General features: G+C 49.4%; 1 protein-coding gene across 18 annotated transcripts in view; it reads right to left on the bottom strand.

Moving 5' to 3' along the window:
* CUX2 (cut like homeobox 2) overlaps window positions 1-27,597 on the bottom strand; it is a 282,802-nt gene that overhangs the window by 5,126 nt on the left and 250,079 nt on the right. For 16 of the 18 annotated variants that reach the window (XM_072801903.1, XM_072801918.1, XM_072801901.1 and 13 more), the window contains 12 exons: window positions 23,996-24,100; window positions 20,828-21,019; window positions 20,668-20,726; window positions 20,116-20,164; window positions 19,938-20,037; window positions 18,210-18,881; window positions 17,297-17,398; window positions 12,955-13,742; window positions 12,075-12,234; window positions 4,772-5,041; window positions 3,440-3,628; window positions 1,981-2,254 (listed from right to left, as the gene is read on the bottom strand). In XM_072801903.1, coding sequence (XP_072658004.1) covers window positions 1,981-2,254; window positions 3,440-3,628; window positions 4,772-5,041; window positions 12,075-12,234; window positions 12,955-13,742; window positions 17,297-17,398; window positions 18,210-18,881; window positions 19,938-20,037; window positions 20,116-20,164; window positions 20,668-20,726; window positions 20,828-21,019; window positions 23,996-24,100 — 2,960 coding nt within the window. The remainder of the gene's footprint in view (window positions 1-1,980; window positions 2,255-3,439; window positions 3,629-4,771; window positions 5,042-12,074; window positions 12,235-12,954; window positions 13,743-17,296; window positions 17,399-18,209; window positions 18,882-19,937; window positions 20,038-20,115; window positions 20,165-20,667; window positions 20,727-20,827; window positions 21,020-23,995; window positions 24,101-27,597) is intronic. The other 2 variants (XM_072801904.1, XM_072801917.1) reach the window with 2 other exon arrangements.

Below are 27,597 nucleotides of genomic sequence, written 5' to 3'. Positions count from 1 at the left end.
AGCGGGGGGAGGAGCAGATAAGACAATATCCATCAGACTCTACTTTGAGCACAGAACCTGGCCTGACATGGGGCTCGATCCCGCAATCCTGAGATCATGACCTGAGCTGAAACCAAGAGTTGGACGCCTAACCAACTGAGCCACCCAGGCGCTTCTCCCTGGTAACTTATTCTTAAAACATCCTGTTGTTCCCCTTTCCCAGAGTTCACTGCAATTTGTAATGATACATTAATATGAGCGCTCACTTAATAGTGACCTTCCCTGCAGGTCTGTAAGAGATGTTAAGGGCAAGTACTTTGTCCTATTGTCTTCTGTGCATGGTACAGAGTAGATCTTCAATAAACATTTACCAAATGAAATAATATATTCTTCTATAACTCTTTGAAACCAGTTTCTTTCTTTTGGGAGTCGAATTCTCTCTGCTCCTCGGTGCAAATTCCTAGTTATCCTTCAGAACCCCGCTCAAATGCCACCTCTTCTGTAAAGTCTTCCCTGGACAGAATTCGCTTTTCCCTAGCCCTTCTTCCCCAATTGTTTTATAACAATTATGTTGTAGTCAAATGATCTGGTTCATAGTTTTAAGCTCTCTAAGGGCAAGGATGATGGGTTTAAACCCTTGTTATCTCCAGATCTTGGATCATTGTGCATACATAACTATTTGTTGAATGAACATGTTGGATAAAAATGGAGTGCTCAGTTCCTGTGGAGGACAGGAAGGGAGAGGATATCTCTACATCCCCCAGGAGAGGAAGGAGGATGTGAGGATTTGAGGACCTATGTAAGTTGCTGTTTGGAAGGCCCTGAGTCTGAGCCAGAGCATAAGCAATATTTAACAATATATTTATGCCTTAAGTCTTTTCTTCTGATCCCTGATTCAGCATTGTGGGCTAAGTATTAGATCCCTTATCTGCCGGGATGCCTGAGTGGCTCAGGGGTTGAGTGTCTGCCTTTGGCTCAGCTCAGGTTCCCTGCAGGGAACCTGCTTCTCTCTCTATTTATGTCTCTATCTCCCTCTCTGTGTCTCTCAAAAATAGATGAATACAATCTTAAAAAAAAAAAAGATTCCTTATCGGTCTATCTATAAAATAGGGATGAGACTCAGAGAAGTATAGTGACTTGCCCAAGAACACACAGCCAAGGTGGGACTGAACTCAGGTCTTTGGGGTGCCTATGCCTGGGCTGTGTAGAGAGGAGGTTCCAAATGTTCTACTTTTCCAGGCTCCCTTGGGGTGCAAGAGATCTTCTTTCTGTCCCTGGGACATGTGGACAGACTCTCTCTGGCACCACATGGACACCAGTGACCTTTCCTGCTCAGGATGTTTAGTGGGGAGGAGCAGAGGGGAGGCTCAGAGATGGTTCCGGGAATCCCATCAAGCCTTCTCCACAGGGCTCTCAACTGAACCCAGGGAGCCTCTCTGCAATCTCCTTGGGCACTGCTGAAACCAGTCAACAACTCCAGCCAGCTCCGAGACTGGACTCCCAGGAAGTCCAGCCACTGCAGGCCAATGGCCCCAAGACTAGGGACTGGTGAGTGGGAGGCAGCCACAGAAATAGGAATCACCCACTCCTCCAGGGGCTGCTAGAGGGATTTCTTTTGGCCTTGGAAGTGGGAGAGGCCAAGAGTCCCAAATGCCATTCCTTGGATACAAACTGGGTGAATAATTAAGATAGTGACAACAATATCATCACCTACTCCATGCCAGTATGTTATGTAAATATGGTGGCCCACTGAATCCTCAGGACAACTCTAGGAAGCAGATCCCACTATGGGTCCCATTTGATAGGTCAGAAGACTAAGACTCAGGGCGGTGAGGTGATGTGCTCAGGTGCTCACAGCTGGGAATAGTGGAGCTGGGTTTATACCCAGGTTTGCCTGGATTCTGAATCTAAACACCTAGGCAATAGGTCTCCTCACCTCCCTCCCAGAGGCCCTGTGGTGGGGACCCAACTCCCTCCCCGTGGACACGGCCCCGAACGCACCTGTAGTTGTGGAACCAGTTGATGACCGTGTTGGTCTTCAGGTTGAGCTGGAAGGAGAGGAGCTCAATGGTCTGCTGGGAGGGGTAGGGCTCCAGCTGGTATGCCTTCTTGAGCGCCTCCTTCTCCTCAGGCGCCAGCACCACTCGGGGCTTCTTGATTTGTAGGAGGCTCAGGTCCTGGGGCTGCAGGCAGGGGCTGGGGCACTCAGAGCGGGTGGCGGGAGACTCGCTGTCGGAGCCGGTGCTGATGAGGCCGTACCTACGCTTGAGGTAGGCTGGGGAGGGTTGGGGAGGAAGCACTGAGTGGGGCCGAGCAGAGACCCGTCCCCTAGGGGTGGCTCCGGGGGACCCGCTGCTGGCCTCAAAGTCTCATTCTTTTCTCCCTCCTTGATCTGCTTCCACATCCTCCCAAACCCTCCACTGAGATGCCCGTCTGCCCACACCTGCCTCTGAATTCCCGGCGTTAGCACCCAGATGTTAAGCATGCAGACAGCTTAGCTGGACCCTCACACACAGGAAGTGCCCAGCATCGGGTGCTATTCAGTGTTGTCTTGGTTGACACAAGTGTCGCTGAAGTTCACTACAGTCTTGCAGGCGAGGGACATTAAACGATTCCTGTAACTGCATGATATGCATCTCAACCCCAAACCACCAAAATGTGGGGAAAAGAAGCCCATTTTCAGAATGGAGGCTGTAATTTAATCCTCTCAGCAATGCCCTGAGATTCTTCAGATGAAGGAGAATGAAGCATTGAGGGAGTAAACTTGCCCAAGGTTACAGAGCCAGGGAGTGGTGGGCCAAGTTCTCAACTGCAGAGAACTGCTGCCAACAGCTCCTGTGCCCTTCCCGGCCTGGCTTGGCCCTGGGCCCCCACTGGAAACTGCCTTGGTGCCCTGGGTGACAGTTTCTCAGTTCCTTGTATCTCCTCTCCCAACCCTGAGCTTTTTAAAATCCCTTCAGCACAGCACAGGCTTGAGCACACAGCAGGTGCTCCATGCCTGCTCATGTTTTCAGGGCTATAATACTGGATGAGGGAAGAATCCGCAATCTCCTTGCCCACTCCCAGGAGAGAGGATTCCTGTTTGCTGGGCCACTTTTGTGCTTCATTGTGTAGAATCTGGGTAACAGGCAAAGGGGGATGAGAGAGAGAGAGAGAGAGAGAGAGAAAGAGAGAGAGACACAACACACCTTCTGGGGAATACACAGTTGGGATGGGCAAAAAGATTTTGAAGCCGCTACGGGTGTATGGAAGGAGGCTGAGAGGTGGGGTACTGTGGTTTTCATGGGAGGAACCGTAAATGTTTTAGTTGCTTTCAATTATATTCTGGGGGATTGCTGTTTTCTGGCAGCCCCGCAGCTGCCTGAGATGGGATTACTGAGACCTGGCTTTATTTCGGTTGCAACTAGATATGGTTCCAATGGAAAAACCTGAAGCCACCCCCAGAATCCCCAGCGCTCACCTTTCTTCTCCAGCTTCTTCATGTCCCTCAGCTTCTCCACATTATGGGGGTCATTGAGCCACAGCTGCATGCGTACGAAGGGCTCCCGTCCCTTCAGACTCAGCTTGTGCCAGGGTTTGGGGCGGGACAGCAGGTCAGACACGGAGCCCTGTGTCAGCCCCAGGATGCTCTCCCCAAACAGCCGCTGCCCTAGGGACAGGGGAGGGCAACCTGTTACCTCAGGCTGGGCAGAGTGTACCCAGGAGAGACAAAAAAGAGGAGAACGCAGGCCGTTTCCACTCTGGGGGAAGGACCATACACATGGGAGAACCCACACCCAGCATGAACCTGGAGGGGACCTTTCTGCAAAATAGGAGGTTGGAGTTAGGTGATGCCACAGCTATCAACAAAAATGCTTTCATAATTAAGGTTTCCATCACTCCGAGAAGATCCCTGAGCATGTCTGAAAACTTCATGTGTACAAATTAGTATCATCTCATTAGAGAGTGATTTGACAAATTCTACCAAGATTTAGGTGTGCATATCCCTCTGATCCAGCAATTCTCCTGCCTGGGATTTATTTTCCACTTGCATTTGCTCAAAGGCACAAAGATGCATACCGACAGTTTTGGAGGCAGTAGGAAATTGGAAATAGCAAGATGTCCATCAATTGGGTAAAAAAATGTGGGGCATCCTTGGCCTGAAACACTTTGCCACAGGGAAAAAGACTGCAGGTGGTCTAATCATTTTTAAAGCAAATTATAGGACATGTAAATTCATCTACATAGGAAAAAATTAAGAAATCAGGTATACATATATTCTTGTGTTTTCAGAAAGTATCAAAGATATATAAAACCTGTGAAGTGTGATGGGGGCTTGGTGGAATTCTACTTTTTAGCTTTTCTGTACTATTTGGTATTTTAAAATAATGAACATGTCTTATTTTTAGAACAGAAACTGCAGTGAAGAATTTGGGGTTTGTGTGCATCCCTTTGGGAGAGGGGCTTGACGGGCAATGGAGACTCAGAGAAGTCTGTGACCCACAGAGTGAAAGAGTTCTAGAACAGGTTTCTCCTGTGTCCCCAGAGGGGAGGGGGCTCAGCACTGGGTCAGGATTGTGCTAGAGTCTCATTGTCACTGTGGGCTGAGGACTTCAGGTCATATCAGACCTACACTCACCCCATTTGTCCTATTCTAGGGACCCAGGTCCAAACTGGATGCCTTTTAGAGGGTCCTGGATGCCCCTGCAGGCTGGACCCTGGGCCCCGGGATCTCACAGTGGGCACTCTGCTCAAGGCAAGGAAGAGCCAACCAGGGTGGGAGGCAGCATCCCTGATTCCCGCCATCCTGTACCTAGGTTGTTGTCCGTGAGGACCTCTTTGACTCTCTTGGTGATGGAGTATGTGTCCAGCTCGGGGGACATGGCCACAATCTCCTGGATGCCCCCTGTGGTCTGGCTGCCCGAGTACATCTTCCCCCCAAGCGAGGAGCTGGAGCGTCCCTCTGGCTGCTGGTTTTCCTTGCTGCCTTCCAGTGCCAGGATCAAGGGCTCCTGGGAGCTCCTCTCCGGCTCTGTGGGGCTAGGGGGTGGGGACGGCGATGACCTCGGTTCCGTGGGACTGGCTGTGGGCCACAGAGAGACAGACAAGGCAGTTACTGCCATTTGGAACAGACACACATGGTTAGGGCTCTTGTTTGTTAGAGCCACGTGTGGGCAACAGCCCATTTTGCAACCACCATAGGAATATCTTAGGCAGGGACCATCCCAGATGCAAAAACTAGCAGATGAAAGTTTGATAAAGAGTAGGGTATTTACATGGTCTCAAAGTATCCCCCTATAAGATACCTATTAATTACAATAAGGTACTTACTAATTACAAAGGAAAAAATATTAACACTACAGTATAGCTACTTAGCAGATATTACCTTAACCAAATGATCAAAGTTAACATCACCAATTAAAGGACAAATCAACAACTGGTGCCTCCTGATGCAATGTACTGAGAAGGACACAGCATCACTTCTGTGATACTCCTGCCCAAAGTGTATTGTTTGAACCTAATCACACAGAAACATCAGACAAAGCCAAATTGAGACAGTTGGTAGTATAACTGGCTTCTGGGCTTTAAAAATGTCAAAATTGGAAAACAGAGAGGCAGAAGAATGTTCAAATTGGGAGACTAAAGAGACATGACAATGAAACACAAGGGTTCCTGAATCTGATCCTGGACAGGGAGAAACAGAATTTTATAAAGGATGGGGCACCTGGCTGGCTCTGTTTGTGAAGCATGCGAGTCTTGATCTTGGGGTCGTGAGTTCAAGACCCACGTCGGGCACAGAGTTTACTTGAAAAAAAAATTATACAAAGAATATTATTCAGATAACCAAAGAAACTTGAATATAGATAGTAGGCTACATCAATGATATTGTATCATTGTCAGCTTTCTCATTCTTGGAAAATACTTGTTGAAGTATTGGGGTAAAGGGATATGATGTTGTCAACTAACATCTCAAATGGTCAAGAGAGAAAGAGCACAAATGTGACAAAATCAGCAATTGGTGAGTCTGTGTGTGGAGTACAGGGAGTCCTGTTCTATCATTTCAACTCTTTAATTAGTTAGAATTGCTTCAAAAAATGAAAAGTTACAAAAAATAATTTAGAAACCCTCTATAAACTTGACCACCAGAGATTAAATGAAATATGGTGATTCCCCAAAGCAATTAAAAATAATATAATGAAAAGATGTCCACATAAGAGAAGTCCTGGGGATCTAATGTACAGCATGACTATGGTGAACAATTCGCCATTATAAACTTGACACTTGCATATGAGCATAGAACTTTACTATTCCCAAAAGAACAAAATGGTAATTATGTGAGGTGAAGGATGTGTTAATCAGTCTTGTTGTGGTAAACATTTTGCAGTATATAAGCATATCAAATCCTCACATTGTATGCTCTAAACTTACACGACGTTAGTATGTCAAATGTATCTCAATAAAGCTGTAAAAAGAAAAATATATCCATTCTACACTGGCATATTTATTTATTTATTTATTTTTATTATTATTTTTTTTTAATTTTTATTTACTTATGATAGTCACAAAGAGAGAGAGAGAGAGAGGCAGAGACACAGGCAGAGGGAGAAGCAGGCTCCATGCACCGGGAGCCTGATGTGGGATTTAGGATCACGCCCTGGGCCAAAGGCAGGCACTAAACAGCTATGCCACCCAGGGATCCCTGCACTGGCATATTTAAAAAAGTGAGTTTATAAGCCACAGTTTTCCTTTGTCAAAAGCCATTTGGGGGCAGCCCAGGTGGCTCAGCGATTTAGCGCCACCTTCAGCCCAGGGTGTGTTCCTGGAGGCCTGGGATCAAGTCCGGCGTCCAGCTCCCTGCATGGAGCCTGCTTCTGCCTGTGTCTGTGCCTCTCTCTCTCCCTCCGTGTGTCTCTCATGAATAAATAAATAAAATCTAAAAAAAAAAAAAAGAGCCATTTGGAAGACCTGTTGGGTAGGATGACCTCGCCAAACCCCTAGTCCCTGAATCTGTTAAATGGGGCCACAGAGCTTGTAGCACCATGCCTGCACCAACCCTCTTCGGTGCTATCAAGAGGACTCCATGAGATAAAGCAGGTCACCTCCTGAGGAGTCAGCCACCCACTGGGGTTTCCAGCATGAACTAAGCCTCTCCACTATGCCAGGAGGTGCGATCATGGTGGAGGACTGAGGAATCCCAGTGCTGGTCTGCAAGGTACCTTCCAGCAAATTAGAAACAATACCTCTTCTTTAAGACATTTGGCTGCTGCCTGCTGGAAATTTAAGTATAAAAATATGATGTATGTATGATGGCTAGGAAGTGAAAAGAGCCCCACAACCATCTTCTGTGGCTTTGATTCCAGAAAGGACATCCTGAGCCTCTGCTCTGGATGGGTGCTCCAGAACCTTAAATGGCTTCCTATTGACTCTTGCACAAGAAATGTGCCCTCCTGTCCCAGTGTTTAAGGCTCTGGACTCTCTTGTAAGAGTCAACCCCACAGACTTGGAGCTACTTTGACAGCTCTAATCACCAACCCCCCACCCCCCAAAAAAACCCTCCATGGCTTTTCTAAGCCCCTATGCCTTTGCCATCCTGAAGGCCTTCTCCCTAACCCTGAACTCCTTATGCATCCTTTGAGACCTAGTCCCAAATGTCCCTTCCCAGAGATGCAGCTTTAAGGTGTAACAGCACCCTGACTACACTGTTACACTTCACTATCATTTCTCTCTTATGTCAGATCTCACCCTTACTAGATGATGACAATGATAATGATGATAATAATTAATAAAGCTTCCTTTTATTGTGTACTTATTACATGCCCAGCATAGTGTTATGTGATCTCAAGTGACCTTCACAACATTTCTAGGAGGTAGCTACCATGTCATCCCATTTTATAGAGGAGGAAACTGAGGCTCAGAGCTGTTAGGCAGTGTGTCCAAGGTGTCACAGGGACTAGTGGCAAGCTGAGGTCTGCTTATATCTGACATTGTCCTCTCATCCACCACAAGCCCCTGCAAGGCCGGGACAACACATTCGTCATAGGTGGGTTCTAGAGCTTGGAGAGGAAGGAGGTGCTGGGCAGAAGACTGTTGAGTGAATAAATTTTGGTCAGGACCACTGTGTACCTTTGCAAGGTGCAAAGTGAAGCCTTAAAGTTCTGAGCAGTGGTATCATGGCGCTGTGGGGCTGGCAGCCCACATCTGGCATGAAGTCACTGCTATTCCTCGTTGCCCCTAAACTGGGCTGATCCTGGTTATCCAAGTGGCATCCATGTGATGCTGGAGCTGACACGTCTCCCCATCACTGTCACCAACAGACACACAATGCTGGTGGGGAAGGGCCAGCCTGGGAATGCAAGAGACTGTTTTGAGAGTCCATCCATCACTGGCACGGAAGAGGAGCATCTCCTTCCTAGGGCCAGATTTCCAAATAGAGAGCGAGCAGGATGAGGAGATGGAGGGAAAACCTAGAAGATGACTCTGAAATCAGAAGCCTCTAGGCAGACGCTGGCCTTTTCTGACAACTCAGACTTTGAGGACCACTTCTTTTTCTTTTTTTTTTTTTTTTTAAAGATTTTATTTATTCATGAAACACACACACAGAGAGAGAGAGAGAGAGAGAGAGAGGGAGGCAGAGACACAGGCAGAGGGAGAAGCAGGCTCCCTGCAAGGAGCCTGATGCGGGACTCAATCCCGGATCCCAGATCAGGCCCTGAGCCGAAGGCAGACGCTCAACCTCTGAGCCACCCGGGCGTCCTCCAAGGACCACTTCTGACAAAACTATTGGAAGATTCACAAATTAACTCTATCAGGAGGAGCACTCTAATTATAAAGGAGGTTGGACATGAATAGTCAGGTTGGCTGGGGCTTGAGCAAGGGCATGGGGCAGGGATATTGTTGGGGCAGAGCGGGGAGCAGGGCAACCAACTGGTCTGTCTGCCCAGGACTCTGCTGGTTGTAGCTTAGAAAGTCCCATGTCCTGGGTAAAAAGAACAGCTAGTCATGACGGAGACAGCAAGGGAGACATGGAAGGAGAGAGATGGAATGACAGAGGAACACAGAGTAGAGCCAGGCACAGAGTGGGAGAGAGGGGCAGGGAAAAAGGGAGATGGGGGGAGAGGGAATGGGACAGACCAGTAAGAAAGGCAGCCAGAAAGACAAGGGAGGGAGAGAGAAAAGACAGTGACGATGGTGGGGGAGACTCGGGGAGACTCGGGGGAAGTCAGAGACCACGTGGGGGGAGCCAGAAAATTCTGAGGATAGAGCCTCAGACACAAGTGGCTGCAGTACCCATGTGACTACTGGGGGCAGGGCTGAAGAGTCGGTTATTTGAACCATCCCCTGATGGCAGGCAGCTGGTGGGCGGGAGGCCACGCTTTGGAAGTCTCCCCTGGCATCCAGCTCATCCCCAATCCCCCAGGCCATGGACAAAACGGGGGCTGGAACAGGTCCATACTCAATCCCACGGCCACACTATGTGGGACCTTTGGGCAATGGATCCCTCTCCTGCTAGGCTGAGGACACATGGTGGCTGTGGGGGTCTTGGTTGGATCAGCCACCCTCCACTCAAGCCAGCAGCCACTGCGCACATCTCTGCCTCTATGAACATTGGCCCTGGCCTCCTGGTCTGCAGGGAGGCCGGGGGCGGGGGGCAGGGAACAAGGTGTCCATGTTCACTGGACCTCATTCCCTTCCTAATCTGTGAAGGATCCTTCCTCCTAGCCTTTGCTTGTGCTGTTTCTTCCACCAGGTACACTACTCTTGATGGTTTTTGCCTAACTCTATCCCTACACAACAAAGACACTGTAAAAAATCCAAACAACTGGACACTGGGGAAATGCAAATCAGAACTGCAAGGAGATGCCAATTCACACCTACTGGGATGGGGACGGTCAATGGCGGAGAATAGCAGGTGTTGGGGAGGATGTAAAGAAATAGGAATCCCTCCCCCTCTTACTGCCCAGGATGTAGAATGGTGCAGTCACTATGGAAAACAGTTTGGAAGTTCCTTAGTAAGTTAAACATATAATTATCATCTCACCCAGCAATTCTACCCTGAGGTATATATCAAAGGAATAAAAAACAGGTGTTCGGAAACACGTATGAGTGTTCACTGCAGCATTATCCAGAATAGCCAAAAGGTGGTCTATCCACACAAGGAAATATTATTTGGCCACAAAAAGGAATGAAATACTGAGACATGAGCTACAACATGGATGAGACTTGCAAACATCATGCTCAGTGAAAGAAGCCAGACACAAAAGGCCACATATTGTAGGATTCCATTGATAGAAAATGTTCAGAAGAGGCAAATCCATACAGACAGGTAGCAGGTTGGTGGTCACAGGGCCTGGGGCAGGGCAAGGGTGGGGAGTGGGCAGGACTGATTAATGAATACAGGTTCCTTTTGGGGTGATGAGAATGTTCTGGAACTGGAGAGAGGTGGGGGTTGCACAAAGTTGTGAATATACTGGGGCACCTGGATGGCTCAGTGGTTGAGCGTCTGCCTTTGCCTCAGGCCGTGATCCAGGGATCTTGGGATGGAGTTCCATACTGGGATCCGAGCAGGGAGCCTGCTTCTCCCTCTGCCTATGTCTCTGTCTCTCTCTGTGTCTCTCATGAATAAATAAATAAAATCTTAAAAAGAAAAAAGTTGTGAATGTATTAAATGCCACTGAATTGTACACTTTAAAAGTGGTTCAAATGGTAAATTTTATGTAGTGTAAATTTTACCACCGTAAAAGAATTAATTACAATATGATACAACACAGGATGGGAACTCTTTCACAGGTACGGGCTCTGGGGTGGGCACTCCTCTGAGCCCTAATGGCTAAAAACCTTGCGTTCTAATCCTGGCTCTGCCACTAACTGGCAGGTGACCTTGGGCAAATCACTGTACTTCTCAGACTCTTGATTTCTTCTGTGAAGTGGGAATGACAGAGTCCTTCCAGTCAAGATTGATGTGAGGATTAAAGAGGAAGATACTGCAAGTGCTCACTCAGCCTTGTCTGTGACAAATGGCAGCTGTCATTAGAATGGTTACATTAGTCTTTACAACAGCCTGATGGAGAAGAGTTTCTCAATTAAAATTTTTAATTATAAAATATTACACAGTATAGAAATATACTGAAAAGGAAACACAAATTATCCTTCCCTTCCTCAGGTCCATGCCTTTAATAGACGTTAACAGTCCCTTATTTGCTTCAAATCTCTGTTTGTTTTAAAGACAAAGATAGAGACAGCCAGAGTTGTCCCCTCCCAGTCTCTTCCTGGTCCCTTTCCCCAGGGAACCCCCCTCTTTCCAGGGCGGTGAGTGGTGGCTCTTTTTGACCTTTTTTTTTTTTTCAAATAAGCTCAATGCCCAACATGGGGCTTGAACTCATGACCCTGAGATCAACAGTCTCACTCTCTACCAATTGAGCTGAGTGCCTCTCTTTTTGACATTTTAATGCTCAGGCCTGTAGCCAGTGCTACAACAATGTGCTGCCTTGTCTTATGGGCATGAACTTCTAAAATAGACACCGTCACCCGGGATGCTTTTGTTGTCTGGCATTATGTTTCTGGCAGTATTCTTGATACCTGCACTTCACCCAGAATCCGACTGACCTGCCCACTGGTCTTTGTTGGGCGGGGGTGGGGGGAACTTGGGCTTCCTAGAGTCCCTCCCCTGACTCTATCTGTCCACCTTTGTTCTGTGACTCTGGACAACTCTCTGAGCCTCAGTTTCCTCACTCAGGCAAGGTTCTGACCCCATCCTGCCTGTGCATCGTTAATGGATGGATAACGGCCCAGATCTCTGGGCCAAGGATTCTGAGGCTGCCTGGAGCCGGATCGCTGGGAAGAAGAGATCAATCGGCGATTCCGATTCCAGTGAGGAGAGGTGAGGGGATCAGAGGGTGTGGCTCCGCTTGCAGAGTATTTTCTCCACTTGCTCTAGGCACTCTGGCACCATCTAGAGGTTAAAACCACCAACAGAGGGCATCCTGCTAGTTGAAGGATGAAAGGTGGGGCAGGGAGACCATCTAGGAGCACACTGCAGTCTTCCAGAGAGAAATAACGGCAGCTGGGAACGGCAGTTCTGGGGGCTGGCAGCACCAGAGGGCCCCAACCACACTCACCCTGGGAGGCGCTGGGCTGCTGGCTGATGGCCTGGCCGAGCTGGTCTGAGAGCCACAGCTGCATGCGGATGAAGGGCTCTCGCCCCTTCTGCGTCAGCTTGCTCCATGGCTTCGGCCGGGACAGCATGTCGCTCACACTGCCCTGTGACAGGCCCAGCACCTGGGGATGGGCGGAGCAGGAAGGGTAGGGAGGTAGGCTCCTGGGACACTGGCCATCCCTTCCCTCCCTCTCCACAAGACCCTTCGGGACCACTGTTCACTCTGATTCTCTGGGAGACCAGGGCTGCCTTGATTTGTTTTTTCATTTCCCAGGTGCCTGCTGTGTGCCTGTGTTATGCCCCCACCATCGGCAGTACCCTTCCAGATATGCCTACATGTAAGAATCCTTCCTGACTTTAAGACCCCTCAAGTGCCCCCTCCTCCAGGAAATCTTCCTGTGTCTTTCACTTAGGTCACTCTTATCCTCAGCTCACCCAACCCTTTGCCTGCTCCTATGCTATGGGTAGAGTTGCTGTTAAAAACTACTTAATCACTGGAACTGCAGGGCACCACTGGCTGGGCTGAGCCTTATCTCTTTCATGGCTGGGCCATTGGGAGGAACGGAGGGTTCTGTCGGGAAGGTGAGTGTTCACTGCTTGAACAACCAAAGGACTGAATGCCAGCCCTGCCCATGGCTCCTTTCCCACAGGATGCAGGGCAGGTAGTTGCAGGAGAAAGGGTTTGGGGTCATGCAGACCTGGGTCTGAATCCTGCTGTTCATACACACAACCCTCTTTCCAAACTATAAATACTGGGGGCTGGGTCCTCATGTGGTCTCCCCCCAGGTCCCATGGGCCCCATGGCCCCTGAGCTTCTTGGGAGTGGGCCCTACTATCTTCACCTTCTCCCCAAAGATCCTCTGGCAGATTCCATTCTTGGCTAGCTTCTCCTTGACCTGGCGTGTCAGCTCCAGGGTGTCCACTTCCCGGTACATGTAAAGTTCATACTGTTCGGGGGTCAGGGGTGGCACGGTGGGCTTCAGTGTGCGGGGCACATATGCTGGGTAGTAGGCCAGCCGCCCGCCGCTGCCTGCCTCGGGGATGCCCCCTTCAGACTTCAGCTCACCCACCCTGGAGGGCTCCTCCTCGCCCCCTGCTGCTTCGTCCTCGGGGGCTGTGGGGGCCTCATCCCCACGGGGCCAGGCCCTCCCATTGGGCTGTCCAGAGTAGCTGGAGGAGGAAGAGGAGAGGGAGGGTGAGACAGAGGCATAGGGGCGGCTGAGCAGGCCACGGTCTGAGGCCCAGTGGTGGTCGAAGTAGCCGGCATCTCCGATCTCCGACTTGACCTTCCGGATGATGCTCTGCACAAAGGCTGCAGGGGACAGGACTGTGAGGGACGTCTGTGTGGCGCTGCTGCTGGTTCCCCCGCCACCACCACCGCTGCTGTCCTCCTGCTTGACATAGGCTGGGGCCCCATTCTGGCTCACAGCAGCCAGCGAGGGCCGCTCTGGGGGTGAGGGAGGCACCGAGCGGCCCCGGGGGCCTGCCTCCATCTCCAGCAGGGCCTGCTGTTGTGCCTGCATCTCACGGCGTGCTTGCTCCAGAATGTTCTTGATGGCATCTTCTGAGGTGCTGGCGGGGGCTGTGCCATTGGTGATGCTGAGAGGGGCTGTGGAGTTCTTGGACTCACCTGTTGGGAAGGTGATAGGGTGGCCAGAGGCCCAGAGTCAGGGCATGGTTTGAAGGGCAAAGATGTACACAGCATCACTAATAAGCACACTTTGGAGATACTGTGAAGATATCACAATAAAGCCAGTTAAATGAATTTAATCTCTCTCCCAAAGGCAACCATATGAAATATTCTCATGTATCTCCTCCTGGTCTGCTTTCTAACTTCATGATGGGGTGATCATACTTGATGTGGGAGTGTAGCCTGGTTCATCCACTCATCAACATGAATATTTTTCCTCATGATTAAAAGTTCCATCTTTCATGGTTGCCTATGCCACTTGAAGGGATATTCTCTGCTTTATTTTACTTGATCCCCCACTGTTGAACACTTAGGTTATTTCTAGTTTATCACTGTTGTGAACAGCAATAAAGGAATAGCTTGTATATAAGTCTTTGTCCCCATCCTGGATTATTTCCTTCAATTCTGAGGGCAGACCTCTCGAGTTAGCCACCAGTCATGTTCATTTCCACCCTGGGGGACTCTAGTTGCTCTCTGCTTAGCATTCACTCTTGTCAGGGACATAGAGCAATAACCCAGGCATTTTTTCTCTTGCTACCTCTTCATAGACCCCTGGCTGGCCCACTCTGCTGTGATGTTGCCTATCGATCTATCATCTATCTATCTATCTATCTATCTATCTATCTATCATCTATCTACATTATTTTAAGAGAGAAAGAGGGAGAGAGCGAGAGAGAGAGAGAGAGAGTGAGCCTGTGCACGGTCAGGAGGGGCAGAGGAAGAGGAAGAGAAGTATAAGCAGGCTCCTTGCCTAGCACGAAGCCTGACTTGGGGCTTGATTTCACTACCTTGAGATCATGACCTGAGCCAAAATCAAGTCAGACACTTAACTGATTGAGCCACCAAGGCACCCCTGATATTGCTTTTTAAAATTTTCTGCTATCTTGTTTTTGACCACAGCCCCACTACTGTGGGAGAGCACTGTGCAAGGAGTTGGAGACCTGGGTTCTCCCTTTGTTTCTGTGTAACTGTGAGCATGTCTCCCCCTCTCTGCTCTCAACTGTCCTGTTTATTTAGTGGGAGAGTTTAATAAGTCTGTTTCTCATGGTTCTTTTTACTCCAATATCACGTCTCATCCACAGTATGTCCAACACGTAGTAGATCCTTACCCAAAGTTTACTGAATGATTGCCTCTCTTGCTACAGAAGATTAACAAGAAAGAAATTAAGGTGTACACAATAGGGCCTCAGTGGATTATTTGGTGAGGCAGTGTAGGCTCCTTGCAAGGTGAGCTGCTTCTGCCCCTCCCAGGGATGGCTCAGGAGGGAGGGCCCTTGGGAAACATTTGGCTCCCAGCACCAATCAGAGGCTTGGGAATCGGGACATTTGCTCTGAGTTGCCACCAGGAGGCAGCAGATACCACAAAGTCAGGGTGTGGAAGCCAGCATCAGGTTCAAAGTCAGCAACAGTCTGTCACGCTGCACTGTGGTGGGTACAGGGATGTGACTAGGTCCTTGGCTGCAAAAAGTCCTCAGACTGGTAGGAGGGACAGACGTATCAGCAGAGGCATTGGTAACATGAACAAATATAACAACAGAGACAAAAATAATGATGATGTTAACCGTAATGATAGCTAAATTTTCAGGGGCATCTTCTACATGCCAAGCCCCCAGGCTTGTCAGGCCTGATTTCATTTGATCTTCACACAACCTTAAGAAAGGAGTATTAATATTGTGCCTATTTTAAATATGAGAAAATGGAGGCACAGAGAGGCTATGTAACTTGCCCAATGTCACAAAGCTAATAAATGGCAGAGCCAAAATTTACAGCTAGGCCACTCTGGTTCCAATGCACCAAGCAATGTAGGTGATTATGGGGAATCCAAGGAGGGTTAGCATCTAATCCATCTGGATGAGGGTGGGGGGTTTTCTAGATGAGGTGACTTCCCACTTGTTTAGTATGAGCAGTAGGCCTGGGGTGAGGATGGCATCAGGGGCACTGGGAACAGCATGAGAATGGACATGGCTATAAGCAGTTCACTCAAGAAGCCTGTAGGCCTTCTTGAGGAGTTGGGATTTTTATCTTGAGGACAATGGGGAGCTGTGGAAGGATTCTGAGTACTGACATGACCATGTGTGTGCTCTAGTAAGAGTCCTCTGGCCTGGGTGGGGAATGGGCTGCAGTGGGACCTAGAATGTCAGTGGCAAGGCCAGTAAAGAGGCTGATGCAACAGTCCTAGCAAGTGATGATGATGGCAGTCAAGGACAGCCTCTCGTGCCACCTGGGCATCTGGCACCATCTGACAGGTTCCCAGCCCTGTGTTGGTAGGTTTGGGGAGGGACTGAGGGGCAGGGGAAGGCAGTGAGTTCCACCTCAGACACGCTGAGTCTGAGATGCCAGTAGGAGACCCTGAGGACATGTCTAGCCAGTGGTTTGCTTAGGGCTTTGGCTTTGGAATTCTGGAGAGAAGTGTGGCCTGGAGAGGGAGTGCTTTGGGCGTTGATGGAACTTCCAGGAGTGGACTAACTCATTTAGGGAAGGGTAGGAAAGTCCGAGGGCCTGGAGGAACCCTTTGTTTGATGGGCTGAGGAAAAAAGTACACTGTGGTTGGCTAAATAAGGGTTTCCCAACCGTCTCCACATCCTTGGGCCAGGAGTAGGTTACTTCACATGGCAAAAAGGACTCTGCAGATGTGATTAAGTTAAGGATCTTGAGATGGCAGACAATCCTGGGTTATGTGGGTGGGCCCCACATCATCACAAGGCTGATGAGAGGAATACAGGAGGATCACAGACAAGTGAGGAAGCTGTAGTGATGTTGGCCATGAGGCAGGGAATGTGGGTGCCTCTAGAGGCTGGGAAAGGTAAGGAAAGGGACTCTGGTCTAGAGACTCCAGAAGGAATGCAGCCTCCACTTACACCTGGCCTCTAGCCCAGTGAGGCTGACTGCGGACCTGTGACTCTTAGAACTGTAAGATAATGAATTTGTGTTGCTTTTAGCCACTGAGCTTGTGGCTGAACAGCAGCACTTCGAGGCTAATGCAGGGCCCCTGGCAAAGTGTAGAAGGTAGAGTCTGGGGATAGGAGGAAGCCAGGAGAACAGGGTCTCCTTGGAAACTATAAGTGGAAGTGCAGGAAGGAGGGTGAGGCTTAGGCCTCTATGCGTGACAGAGTTCCTGTGTGATTACTGATCCCTGCATCTCCTCAAAGTCGAAGATATCCAGACAATCCAGACCAGGGCTGCAGCAGTATAGCTGGGCTGTCCCACATGGCTGTCACTTGTCACCATGCAATATGGTTGGTGAGGCTGAAAACCTGAAGCTGTTATTTTATTTAGCTTTAAGTAATTTGAGTAGACAGTCACACATGGCTGTGGCTCCTATGCTAACAGGGATCTGGTGCTTTCCAGGCTTCACTTGGTTGCAGGTTGGTTGGCAAAGAGGTTCTGACCTGCTTGAAATCCCTGCTGTGGTAGACAAAGGCAGATGAAGGCTCATCTTCTGCTCAGGCAAGGTCCCGGAGGCCTCAGGCCTTGCCTGCTGCAGTGACACTCACCCCCCTTCTGGGACTCGATCTCTTTCTTGGCTTGTTCCAGGATGCTCTTGATGGCGTCATCTGAGCCTGTCTCTGGTGTGCGGATTCTTGGGGTGATACTGCCTGGGGAGGCAAGGGGGCATTTGTTGTGGGGGCCTGCATGCTGGGGGGTCAGTCCCTGGAGCTGGGTAGGGTGAAGGGCTGGTCCCCTCCTCCCTCAGGGGCTCCAGGGCCAGGGCCAGGAGAGTGAGGGCCAGACCACCACTTAGCCCGTCTGTGTGACAAAGTGGATCTACAAATGATTCTGGCTTGAACCAATAATAACAATACAATGGTTCTAACAATGATGGCCGCCACCACAGCTAACAGTTCTCAAGCAGTTACTACGTTCCAGGGGCCATGCTGAGTGATTTATACTCATTTAACTCTCATAGGAGGCTGACAGATGGGGATAGATGGGGAAATTGAGACACAGAAACTGAAGTCAGTTGCTCCAGGTCACCCACTGAGTGAATGGCAGAGCTGGAACTCAAATTCAGGTGTTTGAATGGAGCCATTGTGTTTGTGAGGTCAAAGCTTGGGCCATTCATAAGGGATACCCTAGAAAATCAAGTCTGGCAAGGTTGGCAGGAACCAGGCCATTTCACAGAAGGGTGGACTGAGGTTTGGAGGTCCTCAGGAAGCATCTGCCTGCCAGGGTGGCCCCTGGGCACAGGCTTTTCCCAGAATGACTGGCCTGAGCTGTCCCATTAGGGCCAGGTATGGAGCAACGGGTAGCCGCGGGCCCCAGGAAGGAGGGAACAAGGATATATTTCCTTGTTTTACAGAAAGGAAAACCGAAGCACAGGGAGGCAAAGTCACTTGCCCCAGGTGACACAGCTGTGAGGTGGCAGTGTCTGGCTCTGACCTCCTGCACCTTGGGATGGGCCCTCACCTCGCTGCCGCACCTGGATGGTCCTTAGGGCCAGCACGTTCTGCTCATCCGACAGGAACTGCTTCATCTTGATGAAGGGCTCCTTGCCCTTCACTGTGAGCTTGCGCCAGGGCTTGGGCCGGGCCAGGATCTCACTGACTGAGCCCTGGGACAGCCCCAGCACATAGTGGCCAAACACCCGCTGCCCGATGTTATGTTTGAGCAGCTGCTCCTTCACCTGGAACGCAATCTCTGCCGTGTCCAGCTGCTCCTCCTCGGCTCCGGCCCCCGTCCCGGCTGTGCTGCTCCCGCCCCCCTCCACTGGCTCTGGGGCCCCAGGTGGCTCAGGGCCAGGAGCTGGGGTGGCAGGGGCTGTGGGGGGTTTGGTGCCGTAGAAAGCCGGGGGGAACACCAGCAGGCCTGTCTCTCCCTTGAAGGTGGCGGGTGGCATCATGTGCTTGGACAGCAGTGCGTCCCCTGCCAATCTGTCCCCAGAAGCCAAGCTGGGGAAGGGGGACAGTGAAAAAGTCCTTGGGCCATCGGGGCCCAGTCCAGGGCCCAAGAGGGGCTGCCCAGGGCTGGGGGACAGGGGGTCTTCGGGCCCTGGTGGTGGCGGGAGCTGCGGAGGGGATGGATAGGACTGCTCCGTGCCCAGAGAGTCCTTGATGGAATCGTCCTCCGAAGGGTCCTCCTCTAGAATGTTGAGAGACAGACAGATGGAAGAAGAGAGGAGAGAAAGAAGCAGATGTGACGGGGAGAGAAAGAAATATCAGAGAAACAGAGATAGGGAGACAGAGAGGCAGAGACAGAATGAGAGGCAGAAAGAGACAGAGGGATGAAGAGACAGAAGGGGGGAGGCAGAGAGATAGGGAGAGACAGAAGACACACACATGGAGAGAAATTCAGAAACGGAAAGGGGGAGGAGAGGGCAGGGGGTACAAGGAGAGAGGCGCTACGGGTGCCCCACGGCACAGAGACCTTCCCTTCTAATTCACAAACCCCTACCAGGGCAGGCCTGGCCCACACGCCAGCTCCAGGGAGCCCTCCCTCCTATGGTGAGAACAGCCACTGAGCCCCTGTTACGTGCCAGCGCCTGGCCCCAGGGTGGGGAGTTTGGATCGACGCCAACTGCAGCAGGATGCTCACTCCTGGCCCCTTGCCCACCTTGCCACTCTCCTCTTCCCCCATGCCCTGCCTGTTTGCATTCCCCATGTGAACAGCACCCACAAGGTGGATCCATTATTTCCCTACTTTACAGATGAGGAAACAGAGGCAGCACAGAAAGTATGTGCTGGGGCCACACAGCTATAAGGTCATGGAGCCATTGTGTGGGGAGGAGGGCTGAGTCACTGAGAAGGTGATCTGGGGTGAGAGCACGGTCTGCAGATCATTACCAGCAGTCCTGCTACGGGGGGAACAGTGTGAATGCCCTCCTTGTGTCCTGTCACCTCTTCTGATGCTCACCAGGGCTTGGGGATGAGTGGAGCCTTTTGGGGAGGAGGGGTGGTCTTAGGAGGGCCTGAGTGAGCCGTGTGGGCTAGGTGTGTATGAACACTGCCAGTTGGCCTAGCTATGGAGAGCACCCAGCTCGGGGCCACTACACAGCAGCTGCTCAATAAGTGTGTACCCCTTTTCTGCATCTCTCCTGCCCACATGGGAGGCAGTGGTCTGCAGGCATAGAGAAGGCCAGAGGCCCATGGGCAGGCCCATCCCCATCCCTCGGCCCCAGGAGCATCCCATCTTCCCTACCAGGGCTGGGCAGGAGGCCAGGCTTCTCCAGAAGGAATTTCTGAGCAGGGAAGAAGGTCTCCTTTGCCATGAGCAGTGTGTCTTCAGGCTTGGCCATGCCCTGAGGAGACAAAAAGCGGAGCTGAGAGGGCTCCCAAGGGCACCCTGCACTGTGGGACACAGTGGCGGGGACACTCACCTGGGGGAGGCTGCAGGTGCTGGAGGCCAACTTCATGGCTTTCAAGATGCTGCCAGAGAAAGTGGAGAGAGTTGGAGGCCAGCCAAACTCCCAGGGCTTGGGGAGAGGTATTGAGAGTACTCCCTCTAGCTCCTCTTCCCTGACTGGGAACAACTGGCCACCCATGGACCCTACAAAACACTGGACTCAGGACAACAAGAGCCCTCAATGAGCAGGCCAGTGAGCTGGTTTCAATGACACCCGGGGGGTGCTGTGTTCAGCAATCCCCACACTGGCTGGCCTGAGCTAATCCGATGAGAGCACCACCCCTCGCCAGTTCCCACACGGACCCCGAGCTGCCCTGCACGTTCTCCTCTAGGTGGCTCTGAGTGGCAAAGGACCAAGCATGCTTAAATTCTCATACTGAAGCTGCCATGAAGGAGAGACAAGGGGACAAAGGAGACAAAGTGGGGTGCAGTGGGAGGGGGAAGATCATGAACTTTGTCCAGGGCCCCTCCTCGCCCTTGCCAAGGAAGAAGGCTGGGGGTTGTGGAGCCCCGCTCTGCATGGTACCTCAGCTCTGTTTTAATCTCTTCGTAGTCAGACTGTGCCTGGAGCTTCTCTTCCAGCTTCTAGAGGAGAAGACAAAGATGGGTTTAGGCTGGTCCATACTCTTCTGCGTGGGGATGCCCCTTCTGTCTCCTGTCCGTATACCTCCTCTCCCAAGACCTACTTCTATGGCCTCAGACTTGGCCGTGAGTTGTCGCTCTAGGTCCGCGATCTGGTTGGCGGATGTCTCCTCCAGCTCCTGCAGAGAGTTCTGGAGGTGCTGTACATCCTTCAGTAGCCGCAGGATCTCCCGATCCTTGGAGGCTAGGGCAGCTTCAAGCCGGGGGCCCGAGCACAGTGCGAAGTTCACCTTATCCTGAGGACAAAGTGGGGCTTTGAGGGACTAAGAGGTGTGGGGCAGGGGGCTGTAGGGCTGGCTTCCCCACCCCTGAATCCCAGACAAAGTGGGAAATCCATCGGTGGCACAAACTCCCCCCACCCTGTGCTGGGCTCCCCAGAGTAACTCAGCTGCTTCTTATAGACTCTGGCTTTCCTCCTCCTATCTCTGGGCCTTTGCTTGGGCCAGTCCTACCAGCATGGATGCCTTCCCTCTGGTATTAAAACCGAGGGAGAGTGGGCAGGGAAGGTTTTCTGGAGGAAGATGTGTCTAAGAACTGTGATCAAGTTCAAGTTAGTGATTTTGAAGATTGCTTGGCAGCAACCCTCCAGATGTCCTCCAAGCAGAGAATAGATGAGCAGGCTGTGGTATATCCACAAAATGGAACATGATACAGCACTGAAAATGGATAACCCACAGCTATTAACACAGCATGGACCATTCTCTCAGAATATGAAGTGAAAAAAGCCAGATACCAAAATGTGTGTGTGATCCGATTAAGATCGGATACAAAAACAGGCAAAAGCTGGTTGTGCTGTTACAAGTCAGAAGAGCAGTTCCCCTTGGGGAGTGGTACCCAGATGCGGACATGAGGGGGCATTCTGGGTGCTGGGAACATTCTACCTGTTGATCTGGATGCTGGTCATGGCATCTCTGAAAAGTTCAACATGCTGTGCACTCATGGTATGCACATTTTTCCTTATATAAACTTCAATAAAGCATTTGTTAAAAGAGGGCAAAAAAAGGGAGACAGTCCTGTGAGGAAGCGGTGGGGACTGGATTCCTGGCAGAGGGAACATCACAGATAAAGGTTTAGGTTTCAAAACTGGGCACAGGTCCTATCCCAGAGAGATGTTTCCACTCCATTCCAGGCAGATCCTCAGGATTAGATCCAAGACCCTGTAGCCACAGGCCATACTACTGGTGGTTCCTTTCTCCTAATTTGCCCCCAGCCCCAAGCCCCTTGGCTTCTCCAGGTTTTAGGGAATGGCCTCTTTGTCCTGGATGAAGATGTTGTTGATGTCTGAGAGGACCTGAAGTCAGGCTGGTCCTGAGCACAGTTACAGATCAATCTAAGAAGGATCACGAAAAACAAAACAGAGCAGAAAACAGCTTGCCACTACCAACACCAGCTATTCTTCCAGGGAGATAAATGCCAATTAAAACAGGAAGCGGATGCCATTAACACATTAAATTAATTAGCATCGAGCGCCACTGTTGTGCTCAGAACCCGCCCCCCCCCCCCCCCCAGCAAAATTCCCTGTGGCTGATTAGCACAGGCATTTGCTGGGTTCCACGGGGGTTAATTAAGAACCACTGGCAAATCCTTTCTGGGGCGAATTCACGAACTCTCTTGCCCTCAGCCTGTCTCGTGCTCACTCTTTGTGTTGTGCAGACATCCAGTCACACGGGCATACACACACACTGCCTTCTGGGACACAGGCACAGGGGGACACAGCTATAGACAGCACACACGGAGACATGTAACTGCTGGAATACTCATGCTGACATGCAGACACAGAGAAACACCCAGGCATCAAAGAGCGATATGGACATGCCATTGTGACACACAGACATGTATGTGCTCAGAGATCACACGTGACTTGGGCAAAAACACCTCAGATGCATCCAAGCCACACTCCTGTTGCTAACGGCAGCATCAGGCATTCACTGAGTGTAGACTATAAGCCAAGCACCATCTTAAGTGATTTACATGTAATCCTCCCAACAGCCCTATAAAGTAGGTCTGACTTGTACAAGTGAGGAAACTGAGGCACAGTTAGATTAAGGATATAGTTATTTGCCCCAAGGCCACAAACAGACATACACATTCATAGTAACACATGTCCACAGAGACATAATCCAATGTTGAAGCAGAAAAGACAGATACAGGCGCACTGGCCAATGTTTCAGGGTGTCAGGTGACGTAAAAGTTATGCTGGCCACTTCAACTGTGTGGGTGGAGACTGCCAATCACCCTGGAGCAGACCTGTGGTAAGGAATCGGGAATCTAACCTCTTGGTATGCAGAGATCTGGAAAGAAGGTGGACCAGCTTATGTAAGGAACCCCAAACTTTCTGGGAGAGAAGCAATAGAGACTGTTTCTCTTCTTTCCTCTTTTTTTTTTTTTTAAAGTAGGCATCATGCCCTATGTAGGCCTTGAACTCATGACTGTGAGATCAAGAGTCACATGTTCTACGGACTGAGCCAGCCAGGTGCCTGGCAATGAAGACTCTTAACACAGGACAGAAGGGTCTGGCTGGGGTGGCTCTGACTGAAATCCCTCTGACCCCAGGACCCCAGAGGGGCAACCAATCAGGAGGAAAAAGAAAGATGCACTGAGCAGGCTTAACACAGGAACCTCAGGACTGATATTCTAGACTGGTGCTTGGTAGCGTGTGGCTGTTTGGGAGAACCCACTGGAATCACTTTGCATGTTTTGGGAACCAGTGGCTGATGGGAGTGTCAATCTCCGATCTTGGTCAAGTAGTCCTACTGTGAGTTGTGGGAATGGAGAACCAGTGGTCAATGTCGACACCTGGTGGCAACCACCAAAACTGCTGTCCTATTGCTCAAACTTACCCTCCTACCCAGCTTGCCAGGCATCTGGCAATGGAAATGGTCCTTTCTGGCCTGAGTAAGTTGCTGGCATTCTTGGACAATTTGGGGTAAAGGAAGATGCTGGACTTCCTATTAATCACATATGGAAGCTTGAGCTTGCAAAGAGTTGTGGCTTTATTTTGAACTTCAGCTGGCAAAGCAAGTCATAGTAATTACAGTTAACTATGCATTGACCTTGGCAATTAAGATGCTATGCCCACTGTATCTACACAGATTCATGTGCATAATTTCACACAGATGCACATGACTGATCCACAAAACGTCATCCATATATTCATACTCACCAACATGGCTTTTCCCAAACTTTCCCTCTGGCTCCCCCACCATCCTTACCCCACTGGGTCCCTGTGGGGAGCAGCAGGCCAGGCGGATAGAGCTGTTGACGGAGGCCAGTTGTTCCCGAAGACTTTCTACCTCCCGCTGGGCAGCCTCAGCGCGCTGGGGAGGAGAGTCGAGGCAGGAGCAGTTACGAAGTGAGCAGGGTCACACTGGATCCCACCCTAGCCTTTGCCATTGCCCTGCACAACTTAGGCAGGGCTGGGTGTTTGTCTCTAGCTCCCATGCCACCTACTGCCACATGGATGGAGCATCTGCAGAGGTGGCTTGCCAGCCCATGAGCTGGGGCAGGCCCCGGGCAAGGCACTTCCTCTCCCAGGGTTTCAGTTTTCCTCTTGTGAAATGGGGGCAATGAAATACATCTAAATCAGAATGCTAGTTTACTGAACTGGGTCTACGGTGGATCTTAACTCCTCAAAAATTTCTAAGAAAAAAGTCTGAAAGGAAGCTTCCAAATGTTAACAATGTAGAAGCCTTGTGGCTTTATAGAGAGAAATTGTACTTTGTCACTCCCTGTTTTTTTGTGACCTTGGGCAAGAGATTTCATCAGCTCAACCTCAGTTTCCCTGTTTGTAAAATGGGATGATAGAAGTAACTACCTCATAGAGTTGTTGTCAGAATAATTATGGTTACCTTTCATGCTGACCTTGGTAATCAAGAGGCTATGCCTACCATATGCACATGGAGACCCACGCACACCCATGTTCACATTTTGTTAATTTATTTAGTTGATTTGTTTACTTACTGGTTATCCTGTGTATCCTGCCTTGTGACAGAAAATGGTCAGGTCAGTTTTGTTTTGGAAAAGGTTTTGGGTGTGTGTGATTGTAAAGAAATACTTTTGTTTCTGCAGTTTGGGCTTTCTGAGCAAATCTGACTGAAACAGGACTGGGCTAAATGACAAGGCTGGAGGTCAGTTTCTGACATTAGCCCGTGAGAACTGCAGATTTTCCTCTCTGAAGGTATGTGTTTACATTTCCATGGAGGGAAGAAACCCAGACCATGGACACATTTGCTGGGTTGTAAAGCTGGGTTTAAAGCTACTAGAAAGTTACTGGTCTTATCTTTCCCTCAGAGAGAAGTATTTGCATTCCACATGCTAAAAAAACCAGGATCCTCGCCCTTCTGTTCATCATGACACTAGGAAGATAGTTTTCTCCCTTTCTCAGAAAGTCCTTCTATATAACCACCCAGATTCACACATGGGGGTTCCAGTACAAACTCTGAGGCATGCGGGATGATATCTGATTGTCACCCCTGGGTAAAAGCTGAGGCAAACTGGCAGGGTTATTACTATGTAAGTAATAACATTGCTCTGCTCTGCTCCAGGATCCTCTTGTTCACATTCTGGACAATATTAATACAGATTTAAAAAAACCGTAATTTGGACAGCCTGGGTGGCTCAGCGGTTTAGTGCCACCTTCAGCTCAGGGCGTGATCCTTGGGCCCTAGGATCGAGTCCCACGTCGGGCTCCCTGCATGGAGCCTGCTTCCCCCTCTGCCTGTGTCTGCCTCTCTCTCTCTCTGTGTCTTTCATGAATAAATAAATAAAATCTTTAAAAAAAATAAAAATAAAAAACCCTAATATTATGACATTTATTTTCTTCTCCATACTTTCTATAATGAGGTTTTACTTTTATACTCAGAAAAGATAAACATTAAAAGAAACTGTTTCCTATCCAAACTACTCTAAGATTTCTTTTCTCAAGCCTATTTGACTGGCAAAGATCTGAAAGTTTGACGATACACGGTTGTTAGTGAGGTTGCAGGAAACAGGTCTTCTCTTAACTGGCTGCAGGGAGTGTAAATCAGGCAGTTTGCCCACATCTGTCAACTAAAAACGCACAGATTCTCAGCTCAGCAATTCCACTTTTAAAAGTTTACCCTATTTATTGGCTCAGGTATGCCTGAAAGAGTGTGCACGGGAGTTCACTGGGGGATTGATGATGAGGGTAAGAGATTGGAAACATCATCATCTTCATCAGTAGGGGACTGGTTAGGCCATGGGTGGGCAAACTGCAGCCTGAGGCCTGTTTTGTAGATCAAGTTTTTCTGGAACACAGTCATATCTATTCACTTGCATACTGTCTATGCTTTCACATACAGCAAAGTTGAAGAGCTGTGGCAGAGACCTACAAAGCTGGAAATATTTACTCTGCCCCTTTACAGAAAATCTGCCACCCCTGGGTTAGATGACAGTGTGTCCATGTAGTGCAATACCACACAGCTGTAAAACAAATGGGACTGCTTTTATACAGATTTGGAACAAGTTCTAAGATATATGTGGGGAAAAAATAAGGTTCAGGAGGGTGGGCATCGTATAGTATAGTTTCTGTTTGAGAAAGGTATAAAAATTGAGAAGAAAGAGAAATTAAGGAGTCAATCCCATTTACAATTGCACCCAAGACCATAAGATACCTAGGAATAAACCTAACCAAAGAGGCAAAAGATCTGTACTCAGAAAACTATAGAACACTCATGAAAGAAATTGAGGAAGACACAGAGAAATGGAAAAACATGGTTCCATGCTCATGGATTGGAAGAACAAATATTGTTAAAATGTCTATGCTACCCAAAGCAATCCATACATTCAATGCAATTCCCATCAAAATACCATCAACTCTTTTCACAGAGCTAGAACAAATAATCTTAAAATTTGTATGGAACTTGAAAAGATCCCGAATAGCCAAAAGAATGTTGAAAAAGAAAACCAAAACTGGTGGCATCACAATCCCAGAATTCAAGCTCTATTAAAAAGCTGGAATCATCAAGACAGTATGGTACTGACACAAAAACAGACACATAGATCAATGGAACAGAACAGAGAACCCAGAAATGGGTTCTGGACTAATCCTCAACTAATCCTCGACAAAGCAGGAGAGAATATCCAATGGAAAAAAGACAGTCTCTTCAACAAATGGTGTTGGGGAACATTGGACAGCCACATGCAGAGGAATGAAATTGGACCATTTTCTTACACAAAAATAAACTCAAAATGGATGAAAGACCTAAATGTGAGACAGGAATCCATTAAGATCCTAGAGGAGAACACAGACAGCAACCTCTCTGACCTTGGCCACAGCAACTTCTTGCTAGACACGTCTTCAAAGGTAAGGGAAATGAAGGCAGAAATGAACTACTGGTACTTCATTAAGGTAAAAAGCTTTTGCACAGCAAAGGAAACAGTCGACAAAACCAAAGGACAACTGACAGAATGGGAGAAGATGTTTGCAAATGACACGTCAGACAAAGGACTAGTCTCCAAAACTTATTAAGAACTTATCAAACGGGATCCCTGGGTGGCGTAGCGGTTTGGTGCCTGCCTTTGGCCCAGGGCGCGATCCTGGAGACCCGGGATCGAATCCCACATCGGGCTCCCGGTGCATGGAGCCTGCTTCTCCCTCTGCCTCTGTCTCTGCCTCTCTCTCTCTCTCTCTGTGTGACTATCATAAATAAATAAAAATTAAAAAAAAAAGAACTTATCAAACTCAACACCCAAAGAATAATCCAATCAAGAAATGGGCAGAAGACATGAACAGACATTTTTCCAAAGAAGACATACAAATGGCCAACAGACACATGAAAAAATGTTCAACACC

This window comes from Canis lupus, chromosome 27, assembly GCF_048164855.1.
Source record: "Canis lupus baileyi chromosome 27, mCanLup2.hap1, whole genome shotgun sequence".
In the NCBI taxonomy this organism is placed as follows: Eukaryota; Metazoa; Chordata; class Mammalia; order Carnivora; family Canidae; genus Canis; species Canis lupus.
Note: the sequence above shows the minus strand (reverse complement) of the source record. Positions and strands in the feature narration are given on the sequence as shown.